A 20,494-nucleotide genomic window follows, 5' to 3' on the forward strand; every position below is an offset into this window, starting at 1 on the left:
ATGCAGTTGAGCCAGGAGGAGACCAATGGCCCCAGCAGCTCACAGGGACAGGACTCGTGAGTCAAGACCAGGATCATCATAAAACCTCAATGTTTACAATAGCCCATAGTAGGACTTCGTTTTTGATTTCAGGCCGATTTCAGATATATTACACTGGTCAACACACTTTTTCTGGCATAAGGTATTCCAACGGTTGTAATGTAATTTTGGGGTGCCGATTCCAAATGTGGCATCAGTTTTTGTCTATCACATCAGGTTTTTGAGATATCAAATATTGCATTTTCAATAAAAACTGCATAAGAAAAATATTAAATGTGGATATCTACATAAAATGATATTATAAACACACTATCCTAAAAATACAGGAACCATATTTTAACACTAAAGCAGTCACTGACTCGCAACAACTTGCAATCATAAGTGACAGAGTTAATTTCGGGTAAAATCAATGAAAATGGGGTATGCCGATAGCATAAAAATGAGATGTGATAGAGCAAATCTGAGACCAGATTTGGAATCAGCACCCTGAAATTAGTCTAAAACAGCTGCAAAAGTCCAGGCCAGAAATATTTTTTTTTTGTTGACCAGTGTTATTTCCTAATTTTTTGTTTGTTATTTTACGTGATATATTCCTGTAGTGTACATCACCATTCTTAAGCTCAATATACGTTTACAGCGACCTTTCATAGTGTTACATTTTTGGATTTTTGAAAATCTAGAATTTTGGAATTTTAAGGCCAATTTTAGATCTGTATGAATAATTTACTGGCCTATGTCAATCCGTCGCTATGATTGATGGCTGCCCCATGCCGTATCGGCTATGAGGGTTATTTAACCATCCTTCACCATATTCTTAGGTTTTTTTCGGTAAAGTCACGTAGGTAAAACATTTAAATTAATAAAAGTAAAATAAAATAAAAATAAATAAAAAATCACGACGTTTCGGAAGCAACACAAGCCTCCGTCTTCAGGTGGAACCGTCACAGCCACGACAGCTGTATCAAGTAAATGAGAGATCACAAGAAATACCACCCCGTATATATAATGGTTGAGGGGGAAGGGCCAGGAACGGCACACTTGTTATTAATATGGTAAGGTGAGGCTTAAGACTAAGAGTATACTGCATAACAAAGGACTGAGCCTTCGTTCCACAACATTCATAAATGAATTACAACAAACGATGTCCGCCTGCCTCGTGTCTTCGGATCAGATTGCGTGCACAGTTGCAGTAAGACTCTGGGAAGAGAGTCAATGGTCACGAAACCTAAACCGCATCACCTTACACCTGCTCCCGATTCCATCCTGCAGGCCAGAACAGAGCAGCACCCACAGTCGGATCATCAACTGCATCAGGACGGGTCAGTTTGACATTTATTGATTTTTCTTCGCAGCACAGAAAGAGGCCACAAAGGTAGCGGGAAATGCAATTTTGAGCAGGGCTGCCTGCAAAGTGCGCCCTCTATGTGTGAGTGAAAGCAGATGTGGCATAACCCTGTGGTGCATCTCCATATATATAAAAGGCAAAGTTGTGAATGTGTCAGTTAAAAATGTTTAGCGTACTTCCCGACATGCAACAAACTGGAAATTTGCCATGTGGGTACGTTCCAGACTGTACACCATGCACAAATTATAAAAATACACTTTTTTGGGGGGGGGAGCTAAATAATGCATCGATTTTTGCACGGCAAGTGAGCTGTGACGTCACATCTGTCATGTGACCCGCGCATGTGGAAGCGTAACGCATTGTAGTGTAGTGGTTAGCGCTCCGCCCTACGAATCCAGCGACCCGAGTTCGATTCCCGCTCACGGCCACCACCGGTGACGATTATTTGAACCGGTTCTGGGCCTCTCCTAAGTCGACTCAGACTCAAACGAGTAACTGGTGTGGTGTGTGAACATCGCCACTGGGGAGACAAAGGCGGCCGGGTGTGGTGAATCCAAGTCCTGGGCGAAGCTGGGTAGTAAAGCTAGTCACATATAGTTTGTTGTCCTACGCACTTCTGATTAATACGGTTGGTTACTTACGGTGCGAAAGAAGTTCGCGACCGCTATTATCCATAATATAGGTTTTTTTATTTAGATCTCGTAAATATAAATGTGTCATTAAACCCGCCACCACCCGACGCAGCCAATTAGTAAGGTTTGTCACGTAAACAGAACGTGCCAATTTGTTACAAGTACAGCACACCGGTGTGTTGGAGAGCAAATCCACAACATTTACAATCTGAGCACGACGTTTCGCCAGTAATTACAACGAGCATCATCAGGCGACAGCCAAATTCGTGGAGCAATCTTCCTGTTTTGTACTTCAATAGAGGGATAAATATGATGTCGTCATTTATGCATACATATAGTACATAGAGCGTGTTGTTTAGTCTGTCAGCCTATTGGCTTTCCAATAGGCTGGCAGAATTTGTTGCCAAGAAGTCACGACCAAGATCCTTGTGACCCGTGCGCTTAACCTTAAACGATGCGAATTCAACCCCAATGCAGCCTGGGGAGCTGAATGGAGTTCGAAAGAACTCACAAACAAACAAACACCTTGTTAATTGGGTTTTTTTTACCCTTCTATCTGGCAACAAAACTGACACCTTTTTACAAGGAGTCATGTTTGCATAGACCACAATACCTGCAGTCGTAATGCAAACAAAAAACATAACTCTGATAATGTGCACTGTCCTATCAGAGTTATTTTTTGTAATTTTTTTTCATTATGACTGCAGGTATTGTGGTCTATGCAAACATGACACCTTGTAAAAAGGTGTCAGTTTTGTTGCCAGATAGAAGGGTAAAAAAACCAATTATCATATTTTTACTGGCAAATGAGGTTCCAATGGTGTAAACACCTTGTTGTTAAAGACTCAACGCTGACGATCCTTGGGTTTGATCTTGCGCGAAGACTCACGGTCCACCATAAATCGAATCCACTGCACAAACCATGGCAGATGCGGATACCTGATGCACAAATGGAAAATGAAAAACTCTCTCTTGTGTGCGGCTGTGGTCGTCCAGAACAGACCAATGCCCAATCCACAAATACGAAGAAGACACCGCAGCGATACACTCCACTAACTCCTGACGCGGCTATCTGGCTTGACCACCTGAACGTCAAATTGTAGTTGTTGCTGTGCACCTACATCAGCATCCATACGAAAGAAGAAGATTGGCTTTGCAGACCAATATCACCCGGCAGCATATGTTCAATCAGGTAAACAATGCATAATGCATTCGGTGTGCAGTATTGATCTTCGTGCAGTTGAGGGCCTAGACATCAATTTTTTTTAAACAAGATTGCTCATTGCAATAGGCCAATTATTCAAAAACTGTCATTATAATTTGTTTTTGTTACGTGTCTTTTTTTCAGGAAATTCTTATTGAGTCTCTCGACTCTTATTTTAGGAGGGTCCTACAGAGTTCTAACCAGGGTGGCCTGCCGGATTCGAACCGGGAACTTTTACGACTACGGCTGGGCCATGTAACCACGTTTAATGATGACGAAAAGACATTTTGTGCTTTTACAAAGCTGGGCCAGTGCTCGTGGAAGTCCGTGTAGTTTATAGTTATGGTTCGTTTGCATATTCCCCCGCTGCAATGCCCTGTCACTGCTGCCACTGCCAACAGTCTTGGGCTGCAGTCTATGAGTCTCTGTACAACTCTATGAGTCTCTATGCAACTCTATGGATCTCTATGTAACTCTATATAACTGCGATGCCATGTAACTGCCGCCACTCCGACGGTCTTGCGATTTTGGCGTCCGTGCAACGCAACGAAGAGCTCAATTTTGGGCCTCAGCAGCTGAGATAATGAACTCCCGGGTGCGAGTCTGAAAGGCTGTCGGCCCGTGTCCAGGCGGCGTGCTGGAGCTGCAGAAGCTGTCGCGTTTCCGCTCCGCGTTTGACGAGGCCGACGACCGAGGGTGGTTCCCACTGCACGAGGCGTCCGTGCAGCCGCTCGAGCAGATCCTGGAGGTCACGCTCGACGGTAACATGGAGAGAGGGCCGCAGCCAGCATTTCGTCTATACACAGACGTGTGCACAGGCGGCCCTGGACGTACGAACACCCGCATTTATGAGCACCCGCACTTACGAACATTGACTTAAAACGCGAAGTCGCACGTGCAAACTAGATGTAATCAGTCAGCATCGCGCTGGGACTGAGTGTGTGTGTGAAAGCTGAATTTTATACGCTTAGGTTATTTTCGGTAAAGTCACCATGTAGGTAAAAACTAAATAAAAAATTACAAAAAGTAATAATAGAAATAAAATAATAAATTACGACGTTTCGGAGGCAACACAAGTCTCCGTCATCAGGTGGGACCGTCACAGCTTGATGCAGTAATTTTAGCTGTGACGGTTCCACCTGATGACGGAGACTTGTGTTGCCTCCGAAACGTCGTGATTTATTATTTTATTTCTATTATTAATTTTAGTAATTTATAATTTTATTTTTTACCTACGTGAAGTTTGTTGTCCTTACTTCTATTATTTTTATAAATTATCCAATATTATTTATTTATTTTTCCCTACGTGACTTTACCGAACAAACCTAAGAGTATGAATCCTTGCAGTCACGAAAGCTTCAAATTTAGAATTAAAGCTGAGTTTGTGTGTGAAAGTGAGTGTGTGGGGAGTGGGGAGCGGTGGTGTAGTGGTTCGCGCGCTGCACAACGAACCCGGCGACTCCCGTCGAGTTCGATTCCCGCTCACGGCCAACACCGGTGTCGATTATTTCAACCAGTCCTGGGCCTCTCCTAGGTCGACTCAGCCTCAAATGAGTACCTGGAACGGTGTGTAAATCATCGCCACTAGGGAGACAAAGGCGGCCGGGCGTGGTGCTGGCTACCCACTCCCTCGTGTGCCGTGCCGGCCTTCATAGGTGCTCGTTAACAGCACTTGCCCCAACAGTCTGTTCAGGCTACACGGGGGATTTTTATTGTTTTGTTGTGGGGGAGTGGTAGTGTAGCAGTTAGCGCGCTGCGCTACGAAAGTGGTGACCCGAGTTCGATTCCCACTCACGACCATCTGAACCGGTCCTGGGCCTCCTCTAGGTCAACTCAGCCTCAAATGAGGCCTTGTGTGTTTGTGTAAACATCACCACTGGGGAGACAAAGGCGGCCAGGCATGATTGTGTTCCGACTTGCGAACGGATCTCAGCAACGAATTACGTTCGTAAGCCCGGGACTGCCCATATGTATGTATGGATGTTGCACTTCTTTCGCACCGTACGTATCTAACCGTACTAATTGGAGGTACCTTCAACAGACTCTTGCGACGCACTTACCGTCGGCTCTTCGCTGTGTCCACGTTAACCCTCGCACAGCGTCGTACCCCAGCGTGCGGGAGCAGTGCACGCACGCCGGTGAGACGGCGCTGATGCTGGCGGTGCTGGCGGGGCGAGCGGGGAACGTCCGCGCCCTGCTGGAGCGCGGGGTGCAGCCGGACGGGCACGACGACCGCGGGGACAGCGCGCTGCTCGCCGGTGAGGCCGCAGAGGTCCGCGGTTCGACGCGGCAGGCCGACCCTGGTCAATACCTCCGATGGCCAGGGTTGGCTACGTGCGGCGTGAAAGAAGTTCATTGTAGTGGTGACCGTTACGGATATGGTGATGTCACCCATAAGAGAGCTGCGTGCTGATAGTTACGCTACGAAATTTACTAATTGTAAGTGTTATGATAAAAAAAAACACTTGCAAATTACTTCATTGGGAAATGCAGCAATCGGAGACCCCTACTGTGTGGCGAGATGTTAACTACCTCGCCTGGTATACAGGAGGTCGTGGGTTCGATCCCGACCCTGATGCATATATATTTGGAGTTTGCATGCTTTCTCCGTGGTCGCGTGGATTTTTCTTCGGGTTCACATTTAGACTCAACAGGCGTTGAGAGTATTTGGCTGCTATACATTTCCACGTGATAAGCCACTTCGTTGAGCTATCATTTGTGGCCAGGTCGCTTCTGAAAAAGAGCTGTGTAGCTCAGTGGGACTTACTTGGTAACATAAAAAAATTGTTCAGTTTAGAAACAGTCTTGACACCCGGCATGGCTTTCTCAAGCAAGCAAGCGAATGCAATGATAACAATAACAACAACAATAATCTTGATTTGAAGCTTTCGTGACTGCAGGAATCCATACTCTTTGGTTCTTTCGGTAAAGTCACGTGGGTAGAAATAAAATAAATCACGACGTTTCGAACGCAACACAAGCGCCCGTCTACAGGTGAGAATCGCGACATCTGCGAAGTCTGCTGCGAGCAGCACGATGTCTGCTGACTTATCAGTGCCCTACCTTCTTCTTCTTTAGTGCTGCCTAACGGCGTGTGCGACTTCACGATGATATTGGTCCCGGTCTAGCACGGCGTGTAGAGTTTGTGCTGCTGTTGTTAATTGTAGCCATGTTTTGATGTTACTGAGCCATGTCGTTTTTGGCCGTCCTGGTCGTTTTTTCCCTTCGATTTTTCCTTCCAGGATTTGCTTTAATAGCTGGTATTTGTGGTCGTTTCGGGCAATGTGGCCTAGGTAGTAACACTTCCTGCTAATGATGGTCTTCAGCAGTTGCCTGTCAGTGCCCATATCTTGCAGAACTTGTGTATTGGTGGTTTTGGCTGTCCATGGGATTTTCAGCATTCTTCGATACAGCCACATCTCGAAAGCTTCGAGCCTTTTTGTTGCTGTTATTGTCAGTGTCCACGTCTCAACTCCGTACAGCAAAATTGACCAGATGTAGCATTTCAGTGTGCGCAGTTTCAGTGATGTACTCAAGTTGCGGTCTGCAAGGAGTGTTTTCCATTTAATAAATGCTTGCCTTGCTTGTTCAATTCTGCTCTTGATTTCGACTTCATGGTTCAACTGATCGTCAATGATTACACCAAGGTATTTAAATCGGTGTACTTGTTCCAATTTTTCGCTACCAAGCTTGATTGTTATTTCGCTTGTAGTTCGGCTGACCTTCATAACCTTTGTTTTCTTTTTATTAATTCGTAAGCCCCATATTTGACTCTCTGTGGCAACCTCGTCCAAGATTTGTTGTAGGTCTTGTTCCGAATCGGCCAGCAGTGCAGTGTCGTCGGCATACCTGATGTTGTTGATGTATTGTCCATTGACTTTAATACCAATGTTTTTATCTGCTAGTGTTCGATCAAAAATCTGCTCCGAGTAGATGTTGAAAAGACTGGGTGAAAGTGGGCAGCCTTGTCGTACACCTTTTTGTATTGGTGTTGGGTCTGTCAATTCGTTGTCATATCGGAGTTGGGCTGTTTGCTTCCAATAAAGAGCAATGATGAAGTTGATGTCGTTTTTATCTAGTCCCAGTTGTTTTAATAGAGCTGCTAGTCGGTCGTGGTCGACTGAGTCAAAGGCTTTCTCGTAATCTATGAAGCAGATGTACACTTCTTTCTGATGTTCGTAGCATCGCTGTAGTAGTATCTGTAGACAGAAAATTGCTTCTCTTGTGCCTAGTCCTTTGCAGAAGCCAAACTGTGTGTTCTTCAATGCATTTTCGCATGTGGAGCGTATGCGCTGTTGGATCACCTTCAGGAAGACTTTCAGCACGTGGCTCATCAAGCTTATCAGTCTGTAGTCCTCGCATTTCCGGCTTGTTGCTTTCTTTGGTATTGCCACAAAGATGGATTGTAGCCAGTCGGATGGAATTTTATTGCCATTGTATATTTGATTGTACCAATTAGTCAGTTGTTGTATGTTGTTACTGTCTAATAGTTTGAGCAATTCTACATGGATTGTGTCGGGCCCGCACGCTTTGCCTGACTTAGCTGTTTTGATTGCATGTTCTACTTCTGATGTTAAAATGTGTAGAGCGTCTTTCGACATCTGTTGGTCTTTTTCTGCAGGTGTTCTCATGGCGCCATAGAGCTTGTGTATATAGTTTGTCCAGGTGTCCATTTTTTCTTGTTTATTTAGGATTGGTTGGTTGTTGTCCGCATACAAGGTAGTGCCCTACCTTATTACAGACCAATTCAGACCCTATTGGTCACCCCGTGCCCTTATAAATCTCAACGTTCATCCTACAAAGTCCCATCATCACAAGGGAGAAACGCAGAGAATTTCTTTTTTGTTGTCCGTATTGAAACGGCTGTACGCCGTATGGACCTGAAAACTCAATTTCCCTGCACAAGCATACGGGGTGAACCGTCTGGGTTGACAGCTGTGGCATGTTGAGGTATGGACCAGGAGGGTGTCGGCAACTCGGGGACACCATGCGGCTCTTTCAAGGACCGCTCCGTGACGTTGGTCACGATTTCATTTTCTTTTTTTGCTTTGGTTCTTTCGGTAAAGTCACGTAGTTAGAAATAACTACGTGACTTTACTGATAATAAAAAACGGTAAAGTCACGTAGTTATTTCTAACTACGTGACTTTACTGATAATAAAAAAACGGTAAAGTCACGTAGTTAGAAATAACTACGTGACTTTACTGATAATAAAAAACGGTAAAGTCACGTAGTTAGAAATAACTACGTGACTTTACTGATAATAAAAAACGGTAAAGTCACGTAGTTAGAAATAACTACGTGACTTTACTGATAATAAAAAAGTCACGTAGTTAGAAATAACTACGTGACTTTACTGATAATAAAAAACGGTAAAGTCACGTAGTTATTTCTAACTACGTGACTTTACTGATAATAAAAAACGGTAAAGTCCAGAGGTGTGGACTCGAGTCATGTGACTTGGACTCGAGTCAGACTCGAGTCATGAATTTGATGACTTGCGACTCGACTTGGACTTGCATAACAATGACTTTGTCCCACCTATGAGATGTGGACTCGAGTCATGTGACTTGGACTCGAGTCAGACTCGAGTCATGAATTTGATGACTTGCGACTCGACTTGGACTTGCATAACAATGACTTTGTCCCACCTATGAGATGTGGACTCGAGTCATGTGACTTGGACTCGAGTCAGACTCGAGTCATGAATTTGATGACTTGCGACTCGACTTGGACTTGCATAACAATGACTTTGTCCCACCTATGAGATGTGGACTCGAGTCATGTGACTTGGACTCGAGTCAGACTCGAGTCATGAATTTGATGACTTGCGACTCGACTTGGACTTGCATAACAATGACTTTGTCCCACCTATGAGATGTGGACTCGAGTCATGTGACTTGGACTCGAGTCAGACTCGAGTCATGAATTTGATGACTTGCGACTCGACTTGGACTTGCATAACAATGACTTTGTCCCACCTCTGGTAAAGTCACGTAGTTATTTCTAACTACGTGACTTTACCGTTTTTTTATTATCAGTAAAGTCACGTAGTTAGAAATAACTACGTGACTTTACTAAAGTCACGTAGTTATTTCTAACTACGTGACTTTACTGATAATAAAAAACGGTAAAGTCACGTAGTTAGAAGTAACGCGAATGTCGCGGGCGAGGCGTTATTTCTAACTACGCGGTAAAGTCACGTGACTCTACCGGTAAAGTCACGTAGTTATTCCTAACCACGTGACTTTACCCAAAGAACCAAAGAGCAGCAACGACAACAATGATAATAAACCAACAACCAGTAAACCCGCCGCTCTCCGCAAGCGGTGCGCGCGGGCTCGCACCAGCTGGCCTTGCTGCTCCTCCGGCACGGCGCGGACCCGAACCTCGCGTGCGCCAAGCGGTGGACGGCCGTGCACGAAGCCGCCCGCGGGGGCCGCTCGCACATCCTGGCCCTGCTGCTGCACCACCGCGGCGACCCCAACCGGCGGGACGCGTTCGCCGTGACGCCGCTGGCCGTCGCGGCGCTGCACGGCAGGGAGGAGGCGCTGGAGCAGCTCATCCACAAAGGTGGGCGCCGCCGCGGGGAGTTGACGCCTCGCCCGCGACGACCCTAGGGGAGACTTGGGGAGACTTGGGGAGACTAGGGGAGACTTGGGGAGACTAGGGGAGACTAGGGGAGACTAGGGGAGACTAGGGGAGACTTGGGGAGACTTGGGGAGACTAGGGGAGACTAGGGGAGACTTGGGGAGACTTGGGGAGACTAGGGGAGACTTGGGGAGACTTGGGGAGACTAGGGGAGACTTGGGGAGACTAGGGGAGACTAGGGGAGACTTGGGGAGACTAGGGGAGACTTGGGGAGACTTGGGGAGACTAGGGGAGACTAGCGGAGACTTGGGGAGACTAGGGGAGACTAGGGGAGACTAGGGGAGACTAGGGGAGACTAGGGGAGACTAGGGGAGACTTGGGGAGACTCGGGGAGACTCGGGGAGACTAGGGGAGACTTGGGGAGACTAGGGGAGACTCGGGGAGACTAGGGGAGACTCGGGGAGACTAGGTGAGACTCGGGGAGACTCGGGGAGACTCGGGGAGACTAGGGGAGACTAGGGGAGACTTGGGGAGACTAGGGGAGACTCGGGGAGACTCGGGGAGACTAGGGGAGACTTGGGGAGACTCGGGGAGACTCGGGGAGACTAGGGGAGACTTGGGGAGACTTGGGGAGACTAGGGGAGACTTGGGGAGACTAGGGGAGACTCGGGGAGACTCGGGGAGACTAGGGGAGACTCGGGGAGACTCGGGGAGACTAGGGGAGACTAGGGGAGACTCGGGGAGACTAGGGGAGACTAGGGGAGACTTGGGGAGACTTGGGGAGACTCGGGGAGACTAGGGGAGACTAGGGGAGACTTGGGGAGACTTGGGGAGACTCGGGGAGACTAGGGGAGACTAGGGGAGACTTGGGGAGACTTGGGGAGACTAGGGGAGACTTGGGGAGACTAGGGGTAGGGAGACTCGGGGAGACTAGGGGAGACTAGGGGAGACTTGGGGAGACTCGGGGAGACTCGGGGAGACTAGGGGAGACTTGGGGAGACTAGGGGAGACTCGGGGAGACTCGGGGAGACTAGGGGAGACTCGGGGAGACTAGGGGAGACTTGGGGAGACTAGGGGAGACTAGGGGAGACTCGGGGAGACTAGGGGAGACTAGGGGAGACTTGGGGAGACTAGGGGAGACTCGGGGAGACTCGGGGAGACTCGGGGAGACTAGGGGGGACTAGGGGAGACTAGGGGAGACTTGGGGAGACTTGGGGAGACTCGGGGAGACTAGGGGAGACTTGGGGAGACTTGGGGAGACTAGGGGAGACTTGGGGAGACTCGGGGAGACTCGGGGAGACTAGGGGAGACTAGGGGAGACTTGGGGAGACTAGGGGAGACTTGGGGGGACTCGGGGAGACTCGGGGAGACTAGGGGAGACTTGGGGAGACTAGGGGAGACTTGGGGAGACTAGGGGAGACTTGGGGAGACTAGGGGAGACTTGGGGAGACTAGGGGAGACTAGGGGAGACTTGGGGAGACTCGGGGAGACTCGGGGAGACTCGGGGAGACTAGGGGAGTCTAGGGGAGACTTGTGGAGACTAGGGGAGACTAGGGGAGACTTGGGGAGACTCGGGGAGACTAGGGGAGACTTGGGGAGACTAGGGGAGACTTGGGGAGACTCGGTGAGACTCGGGGAGACTTGGGGAGACTTGGGGAGACTAGGGGAGACTTGGGGAGACTCGGGGAGACTAGGGGAGACTTGGGGAGACTAGGGGAGACTTGGGGAGACTCGGTGAGACTAGGGGAGACTTGGGGAGACTAGGGGAGACTTGGGGAGACTTGGGGAGACTAGGGGAGACTTGGGGAGACTAGGGGAGACTTGGGGAGACTCGGTGAGACTAGGGGAGACTTGGGGAGACTTGGGGAGACTAGGGGAGTCTAGGGGAGACTTGTGGAGACTAGGGGAGACTTGCGTGCGTGCGTCGGGGTTATCGCGCGTGCAGGCGGAGACGTCGGCGCGCGTGCCTGTGACGGCGAGTCGGCGCTGTTCGAAGCGGCGCGGGGCGGCAGCGCGGACTGCGTGACGCTGCTGCTGCGGCACGGAGCGGACGCGAACGCCCCCAGCATGGAGGGACGCCTGCCCATCCACAGCGCGGCGCGGCACGGCCACTACCTGTGCGTACTGCCCTCGTGAACCTGCGGGGGCTGACGCCCACCACCTCCACTCCCCGCCTCCTCCTCGGCCACTTCTCGCCGGGCCACCGCCGATCGGGTGATCGGCCCCCCCGCGCCAGCGCCCTTTCTGAGGGACGTGGCTAAGTGGCTGGCTCACACCGCCCGGAGTTATCCCACACACTCCCCACGTACACCGCCACTAACGCGGAGTTGGCTGCGTGCACGCGCGTGCACGTGCAGGCGCACGTCGCCCACCACGGCTAGCGCTGAAAATAGTCGTATGAATATGCACGCGCCCCCTTAATCCGCCGTGCAAACAGATGCTAATGCTAGCGGGAAGGGGACGGCTGGGACAGGGCTGTATGAATATGCACCCCTCCTGGTGTTAAACGAAAAGAAGGAGGTGACCTGGGTGCACGTCTCGCCGTTGAGGCTATTTCCTACTGTGTAAATGCGCACGGAGCGCAAGCACGCTAAACAATGACGGTCGTATAGATGGTAATAGCAGCGCACCCTGCAGTCCCGCGCTCGATCTCTCACGCACCCCCCGCATGCAGTCGCTCCACTCAAAAGTCACAGACATCACGCCGAAGTTCACCCACCCACACAGGAATCACACTACACCGATCTTCTGAACTGAAGTTTATTAATGATGCGTCTATAGAAAACCCTGTGTGGCCCGGAGTAAATATTCAGTGAGCAGCGCCTAGCCGATCCCTATTCAATCCCTGGGTGTACCCTCACTCTACTTCTCACCTCGCAGACGCACTCACGGTGTCGCACGGACGCGCTGGGAGTCAGACCGGGCAGCTGAACAGCTGGAGAACTCCTCAACGCCAATAGGGCGCCTACCTTTCGATTTTAAACCGATGCCCCGCCCCTACCTGGAGCGTTGCTTCCCATTACGCCTCGATGCATTGTCTACGTCCCCGTCCTCCCCACCCCGGACTCAATCGGTTTGGTCGGGGTGGCCGTCCCGCGGAATACGCAGCTGCAGTCGGTCCAGGGATTTCCCTCCCACCTCCTCTCATGCGCTGCTCGCGGAGTGTTCGCCCTCGAAGCCCCATCTCCCCGTGCTGTGAGTGTCTCATTGCGGTCAGCCCGGTGAGCTTCGTCGCGCCCAGACAATTTTAAGCCAATTCACGGGGGGGGCCGCAATGCAATTTGGCCTGGGGGGGGGGGGGGTGTCGGCCAATCTCCTGGCACTGGGAAACCGTGGGACATCCCCGCTAGGGGCCCCTCGGGTAAAAACCCATGGTACCAGGTGACCCCCCCCACGAAGAGCCTACGTGGGTGCTTGTGTGTGTTTAGTGGGGGTGTGCGTGCGTGTGTTTAGTGGGGGTGTGCGTGCGTTCGTGTGGAGGGGTGCGAGGGGATGCCAGCGCCCTTGCTGTGGCACGCACGCACGGCCTCTCACTCTCTCGCGCACACCGCTGTGCGCGGCGCAGGGCGCTGAAGCAGCTGGCCGAGGCGACGTCGCCGCGAGCGATCGCGGCCAGCGGCGTGAGCCCGGTGCACGCGGCCGCGGACGGCGGCCACGCCGAGTGCCTGCGGCTGCTGCTCGAGGGCGGCCGCTGCGACGTGAACGCCGCGCTGGCGACCCACGCCGCGCGCGAGCACGGGGACGGCCGCCGCTCGGCCCTCTTCTTCGCCGTCGCCAACGGCGACGTCGTCTGCGCGCGGCTGCTGCTGCAGGGTGAGGCAAAGGCGGCCGGGCGTGGCGCCGCCCCCCCCCCCCCACGTGTGCCGCGGTGCCGGCCTTCGTGGGCGCCGCTCGCTGACGGCACTCGCCCCGACGGGCTGTCGGGGCTACACGGCGGGGGGTGATCTCTGTCTTTGCCGCACGTAGCGGGTGCGCTGCCCAACCAGGACCCTCTGAACGCGCTGGTGGTCGCCGTGCAGAGCGGCGACCGCGACCTTGCGCGCCTGCTGCTGCGCCACGGGGCCGACGTCAACTTCCGCTCGACGCTCAACTCGACGCGCTTCCCCAGCGCCCTGCAGTACGCCCTAAAGGCACGCGGCGCGCCTCCCCCCGCGCGGTCGCAAAGCACAGCGAGGATGGCGAACGCACAAACATGGGCCGCCCCCGGAGGGAGGCCGCGGGCTAGATGCCACCTGGCCACCGCCCCCCACCCCGCCCCCAGCGGTGGCTAGGAGATGTTAACTACCTCGCCTGGTATGCAGGAGGTCGTGGGTTCGATCCCAACCCCTGACGCCTGCTGCTGTATATTTGGAGTTTGCGTGTCTCTCTCATCATCATCACGGTGGCTAGGAGATGTTAACTACCTCGCCTGGTATGCAGGAGGTCGTGGGTTCGATCCCAACCCCTGACGCCTGCTGCTGCTGTATATTTGGAGTTTGCGTGTCTCTCATCATCATCATCGCCATCACGGTGGCTAGGAGATGTTAACTACTTCGCCTGGTATACAGGAGGTCGTGGGTTCGATCCCGACCTTGACGCCTGCTGCTGTATATTTGGAGTTTGCGTGTCTCTCATCATCATCATCACGGTGGCTAGGAGATGTTAACTACCTCGCCTGGTGTACAGGAGGTCGTGGGTTCGATCCTGACCCCTGACACCTGCTGCTGCTGTATAATTAGAGTTTGCGCGTCTCTCTCTCTCCCCGTGGTCGCCTGGATTATTTTGCGGGTCCTCCGTTTTTCCCCCCCCCTCCGCATTTAGAATCGACGTCGCGCGTCTCGAGTACATTTTGGCTGCTCTGAATTCCCACGCGTACCGCGCTGTTGTTGAAAACGAAGCCTCGGAATACGCCGAACGGGCATCGACCCTACGAATCGGTGCGCCTGGTGCAACGCAACGGGGTAGCCGCGATCGCTGCGGGCTTGTTGCGTGCGTGCGTGTGCCGCGCTGTGCGCAGGACGAGGCGACGCTGCGGCTGCTGATGAACTTCGGCTGTGACGTGCGCTCGTGCTTCGAGTGCTCGCACGGCGACGACGACAACCCCACGAGGATGGTGCTCACCTCGTCCGTCATCGAGGACGTGCCCGTACGTACGGTGATCCGGCAGGGGGGCCCTCTCCTCTCCGTTTACAATAGATGTTGCGCGCGGACACGGGGTGAAGTCATTGATGCCGCCACCGCTGCTGCTGCTGCTGATGATGATAATGGGAGTCGCTAAGGATGCCGATGGTGGAGTAAGTTGTTGCTTGCCGAGATGATGCGCGCAGACACGGGGTGAAGTCATTGATGCCGCTGCTGCTGCTGATGATGATGATGATAATGAAGTCGCTTAGGATGCTGATGCTGGAGTCAATTGATGCTGTTGCTGCTTGCTGAGATGATGTGCGCAGACACGGGGTGAAGTCATTGATGCCGCTGCTGCTGCTGCTGCTGATGATGATGATAATGAAGTCGCTTAGGATGCTGATGCTGGAGTCAATTGATGCTGTTGCTGCTTGCCGAGATGATGTGCGCAGACACGGGGTGAAGTCATTGATGCCGCCGCTGCTGCTGATGATGATGATAATGAAGTCGCTTGGGATGCTGATGCTGGAATCAATTGATGCTGTTGCTGCTTGCTTTTGATAGAAAAAAGAAGTCACTGATGCTGCTGATAGAGAAGTCACTGTGGATACTGCCGATGATAATAAAGACGTCACTGATGCTGCTGCTGCTGGTGACGATGGTGGTCGTCTTCGCGGCTTTGTTGTTTTGCGCTTTTGTTTTCCACGGGACCCACCCAAATTGATGACGGGGACGATAACTCTTCATTGTGTCTCTCTGTATTTATTGGCGACACGCGCAGTTCTGCGAGGTCATCACGCTGCGATGGCTGTGGCGCTGGGCGGGCCCAGTGGTGCTCGCCATGATGGACTACGTTGACCACGTGCGTGTCTGTCCCAAGCTGCGTCTCGTGCTGCAGCAAAACGAGCAGTGGCCGGAGATCGACTACATCATGCGTGAGGCCCCCCCCCCCACTCCCCGCGTCCTCCCCCCTCCCGTACCCGCCCCCCCCCCCTCTTCACCACCATATCCGAGACAATCCCAGTGCCGGGCGAACTCAATAGGTGCCACAGTTAACACCGAGGCCCGTATTTGTTGTTGTTGTTCTCAGCTTGGCTCAGGCTGAAGTGAGCCGGCAACGAGTCGACGCTTTAACTCGAGCTTGCTCGGAGCATGGGTCCGGATGTTACATTGAACTTTTTTTCTCTCTCTCGCATCGTAACGGAGCTCAGGTGCGGTCCCAGAAAACGCTCAAGATTTTCCTTGAGCTGAGCCCAAAGCCCCGAGCCACGGCTGAGCCGGCTACTTTATCGCATCCATAATGATGGTTTTTGGGTTAGATCGCGGAAGTGTAAATGTGTCGTAACCCTCCACCACCCGACACAGCCAATTAGCAAGGGATTTGTCACGTAAACGAAACGCCAATTAGTTACTGCTTCAGCCCACCGGTGTGTTGGAGAGTAAATCCACAACGTTTACAAATTTGAGTAGCACGACGTTTCGCTGGCAATTACATCCGGCATCATCGGGCGATTCGCCAGAATAGTACTTGATCTCATTCGTTTTTGGAAGCAAAACCCCGTCAATTGTCGTGACCTGGCGATGCCCTCCCGTGGCCGGTGCTCACTTTTCACGCGAGAGGGAATGTAACTCCATCATCATAGAGGCATTTTTTTTGGGGGGGGGGGTTAGATCAAGTAAATATATAAATGTGCCTGTAAACAGAACGTGGCCAATTCGTCACTAGTACAGCACACCGGTTGTGTGTTGGAGAGTAAACCCACCACATTTACAATTCGAGTACGACGTTTCGCACCATCAGGCGACAGCCAGATTTGTTGAGAAATCCTGTTGCGGTCTAAAATAGAGGGGGGATGAGTGTGATGTCGTCACGTGCGAGCCAGTCAGGTGCGAAGGGGGTGGGGGGGTTAATGTATTCATAGAAATTTCAATGGATATTAATTACCGGTTTGGTAATTCATAGGGTAATCAACAGCATTATGCGTGCCCATCGCACTTACGCATCCTGCCGTTTGTAACTGCAGGCATTATCTGCAGGGCCACGCCACATTGCTCTATGGGCTGCTGCCATCTAGTGGCAACAAATGTGGAAAAGATTGCACAGAAGGAGCAGGAGGAGGGGGTCACGTCCCATTCATTCTGAGAGTGTTCACCCAAACTGACCAGGTTTACAGCATTTTTTAAAAAGTGTCTGGCGTACAAAGTGCGCCAGACACTTGAACCGGTCCAGGGCCTCTCCTATGTTGACTCAGCCTCAAACGAGTACCCGGTGCGGTGTGTGGACATTGCTGCCGGGGAGACAAAGGCGGCCGGGCGTGGTGTTGGCCACCCATCCCTGGTCGTGTGCCGTGCCGGCCTTCATAGGTGCTGCTCACCAACAGCACTTTTACCCCCCCCACCCTTCGTCACACGGCGTCACAAAAAGTCAGACCCCACCTCAAATATGACGTCACAAAGCTCTGCCCCCCTCTCCAAAACCATATTTCCATTTTGAAAATAAAACAAGCTTCAAATCGCTTTAAACTATTGTCATTGCAGTGCGTATTTAATGTGGCACTGCACTCTGATGTTGTTGTAGGAGAAAACATTTATTAAAAAGTCTATTTAATTAAGTAGAACGTGTTGTCTATATTGATTTAAAGTTGCGCATTTTGATGTGACGTCACATTTCTCAACCCCCCCCCCCTCGCCACACATCGTCACAAATGTCTGACCCCCCCCCAGGTGCGTGACGTCACTTGTGGATGGCCCCAAATGCTATACGGGGTGATATTTCTATATTTGAAGTTTTCTTGACTGCAAGGGTCAATACTTGTATAAAGGTGTCAGTTTTTGTACCAGATGAAAGGGTAAAAACCTATTACTATATTTTGCCCAGAGGCGTAGCTAGGGGGGGGGCAGGGGGGTACATATGTCCCCGGGCGCCAAGGTAAAGGGGCGCCAAAATGAGGCTTACAACGTTACATTATAACTTATTGCGGCGGGCACGGCAGCCTGAAACTACTGCACAAATCTACACCTCAACCTAAAAATTTTATATCCCGCCACACAGCCTACATGTCATGTAATTACATTTTGGTACGCGCGCCTATTAAGAACTTACATGGAAGAACGTCCCAAACAACAGACAGGCGCAGTCTTTCAGCCTTAGTCACTGGCCTGTTTTTTGGTGGCGGAAACTACGACATGATGATGAACTTGTTGACAGTAACGGGGAAGATGAGATGGAAGAATCTTCTGATAGAGAAGCTGAAAATACTCATTATGATGCTGTTCCTGCTGTACTAAGGTTTCACGATGTTGGCTACTTAGAATATGATAAAACGACCAAGCTATCGAAAATATCACAGCCTCTTCGCAATGAAATGATTACTCACGGATCCTTGCCTTTTCCGCACGGAGACAATCTATCATCAGTATCCAGAGAACGTTCAATTACATCCGCATGGTATGAACGCCGACTAGCGAATGAAGAGGAAGTGAATCGTTCGTGGCTATTATATTCACCAATCAATAAAGCTGCTTACTGTTTCTGTTGTCTAATATTTACATCATCGAGTTCAAACTCACGAGCTTCGTTTGAGTTAACAAACGGTTTCAACAAGTGGAGAAAGCCAGAAAAACTAAATTCTCATGAAAACAATCCTAGCCACCGCACAGTATATATCTGTTTTTCTCTCGTTCAACAATTCGTTGCGAAGAGTTAAAAAAAGATGTGCCCATCACAGTAAAGCGGGAGTCTGAAACACGCTGGAGTGCACGATCAGAAGCTGTTAAAGCTATCTATGAAGGACTGGATGAACTAGTAGGGCTGCTAGACAAATTATCGGAGGACGTAACTATGACGCCTGAAACCAGAAGTGATGCAGAACAGTTACAGGCATGCGTATTAAATTTTTACTTCATAGTTGTATTACATTTCTGGAATGTCATTCTTGGAAAAATTTATCGTGTTCAGAAGCGCTTACAGGATCCTACTATGAATTTCAAGGAAGCAGCAACTGATCTTGAATCTTTGGAGCATGAATTTGTCAAGCTTCGTGATGATTTGAGCCAAGTTGCTGTAGAAAACGCCAAAACAAGATGCACAGCCTGGGGGATCGATGTGGACAGAAGAATTAGGCGACGTCTGAAGATTCCAGGAGAACTGGCAAGAGATGCAGAACTTTCAGCAGAAGAAGAAATTGTGCGCGTTATGAAGAGCGTATTTTATCGCGTTCAACAGGAGATGTCAACACGGTTTTTACGACTAAAAGACCTGAACACAAAATTTGGATTTCTGCTGGACGTCAAAACTCTTCTATCCGACACAGATGTCGATGCAATTCGTCGAAATTGCACAGATTTTGGAAATTTCTATGACACCGACATCAATGGCCACGAACTTTTCACAGAAATTAGAGGTTGCAAAATGCTGCTCAGTAACCGGAATTAAGTTCTACCAGAAACTCCTTTGGATCTTCTTGGTTTTATTGTGTTTTATAGAGACGACATATTTCCGAATTTGCGAATTTCACTGCAAATTTATTAACAATAGCAGTTTCAATTGCAAGCTGTGAGCGGTCGTTCAGCAAATTTAAACTTTTTGTCGTATTTGCGGCTTCAATGGGACAAGATCGTCTCAGCGATCTTGCTCTTCTTAGCGTTGAAAGAGAAACATTGGAAAAAAACAGATTTTGATTACGTGATTGACTAGTTTGCGACAGTGAAATCAAGAAAAATTAATCTTTTGTAGACTATGTCAACCAGTCTACGACAGTGGCTGAGTGAGCCATGTAATATAATTTCTATAAATTTGCTTCTTTAAATACAATGTAATAGGAAATGTGATTAAACGGGGGGGAGGGGGGGGCGCCAATTTTATAGTTCGTCCCCGGGCACAAAATATCCTAGCTACACCTCTGATTTTGCCACTGGTAAAGGAGGTCTCATAGTGAGGGTCAATACTCTTTGGTTTTTTCGGTAAAGCCACGTAGGTAATTTATTTTTTTAAATTACGACGTTTCGGAGGCAACACAAGCTTCCGTCTTCAGGTGGAACCGTCACAGCTAAATTACTGAAAAAACCCAAAGCAGAGGTCGCAAACGGGTTTTGATTCCTTACCCGTACCCGGCCGCACCAGGGTCGCAAATGGGTACCCGTTCCCTACCCGTACCCTACCCGAAATGAGTGACAAACGGTTACTCACCAGTGACTCACGGTCTACCCGTACCCGGCCGCACCAGGGTCGCAAACGGGTACCCGTACCCGGCTGGGTATGGGTAGCCGGGTATCGGGTAGGGTACGGGTATCGGGTACCCGGTTGCAACCTCTGACCCAAAGGGGCGATCTGTGTCCTTGCAGGTAATGTGCGCCCTCTGAAGCACCTTTGCCGACTGGCGCTGCGAGCATGCGTGGGCACACGGCGACTCCAAGATGGCAACTGCCTCGCAGCGCTGCCGCTACCGCGCGCGCTCCGCACGTTCCTCCTGCACGAGACGCACACGTGATCACCCTGGGCACCAAGGCCGTAATTATAACGACATTGGGGGGGGCACACATCCACACCCCCACCCCCAATATTCAGATATGCTCAAAATG

At 50.7% G+C, this 20,494-nt stretch overlaps 1 protein-coding gene across 1 annotated transcript; it reads left to right on the forward strand.

Annotated features, from left to right (window-relative positions):
* Positions 1 to 20,494, forward strand: LOC144732764 (ankyrin repeat and SOCS box protein 15-like). The gene is made up of 12 exons (XM_078614341.1): positions 1 to 56; positions 1,309 to 1,358; positions 3,850 to 3,981; positions 5,320 to 5,606; positions 9,538 to 9,793; positions 11,757 to 11,943; positions 13,029 to 13,032; positions 13,276 to 13,624; positions 13,778 to 13,941; positions 14,808 to 14,936; positions 15,696 to 15,849; positions 20,258 to 20,494. The coding sequence occupies exons 1-12, from the start codon at positions 1 to 3 to the stop codon at positions 20,401 to 20,403; spliced, it is 1,914 nt and encodes a 637-aa protein (XP_078470467.1). The 3' UTR covers positions 20,404 to 20,494.

Source organism: Lampetra planeri, chromosome 44, assembly GCF_965212315.1.
Source record: "Lampetra planeri chromosome 44, kcLamPlan1.2.h2, whole genome shotgun sequence".
Classification (NCBI taxonomy): Eukaryota; Metazoa; Chordata; class Hyperoartia; order Petromyzontiformes; family Petromyzontidae; genus Lampetra; species Lampetra planeri.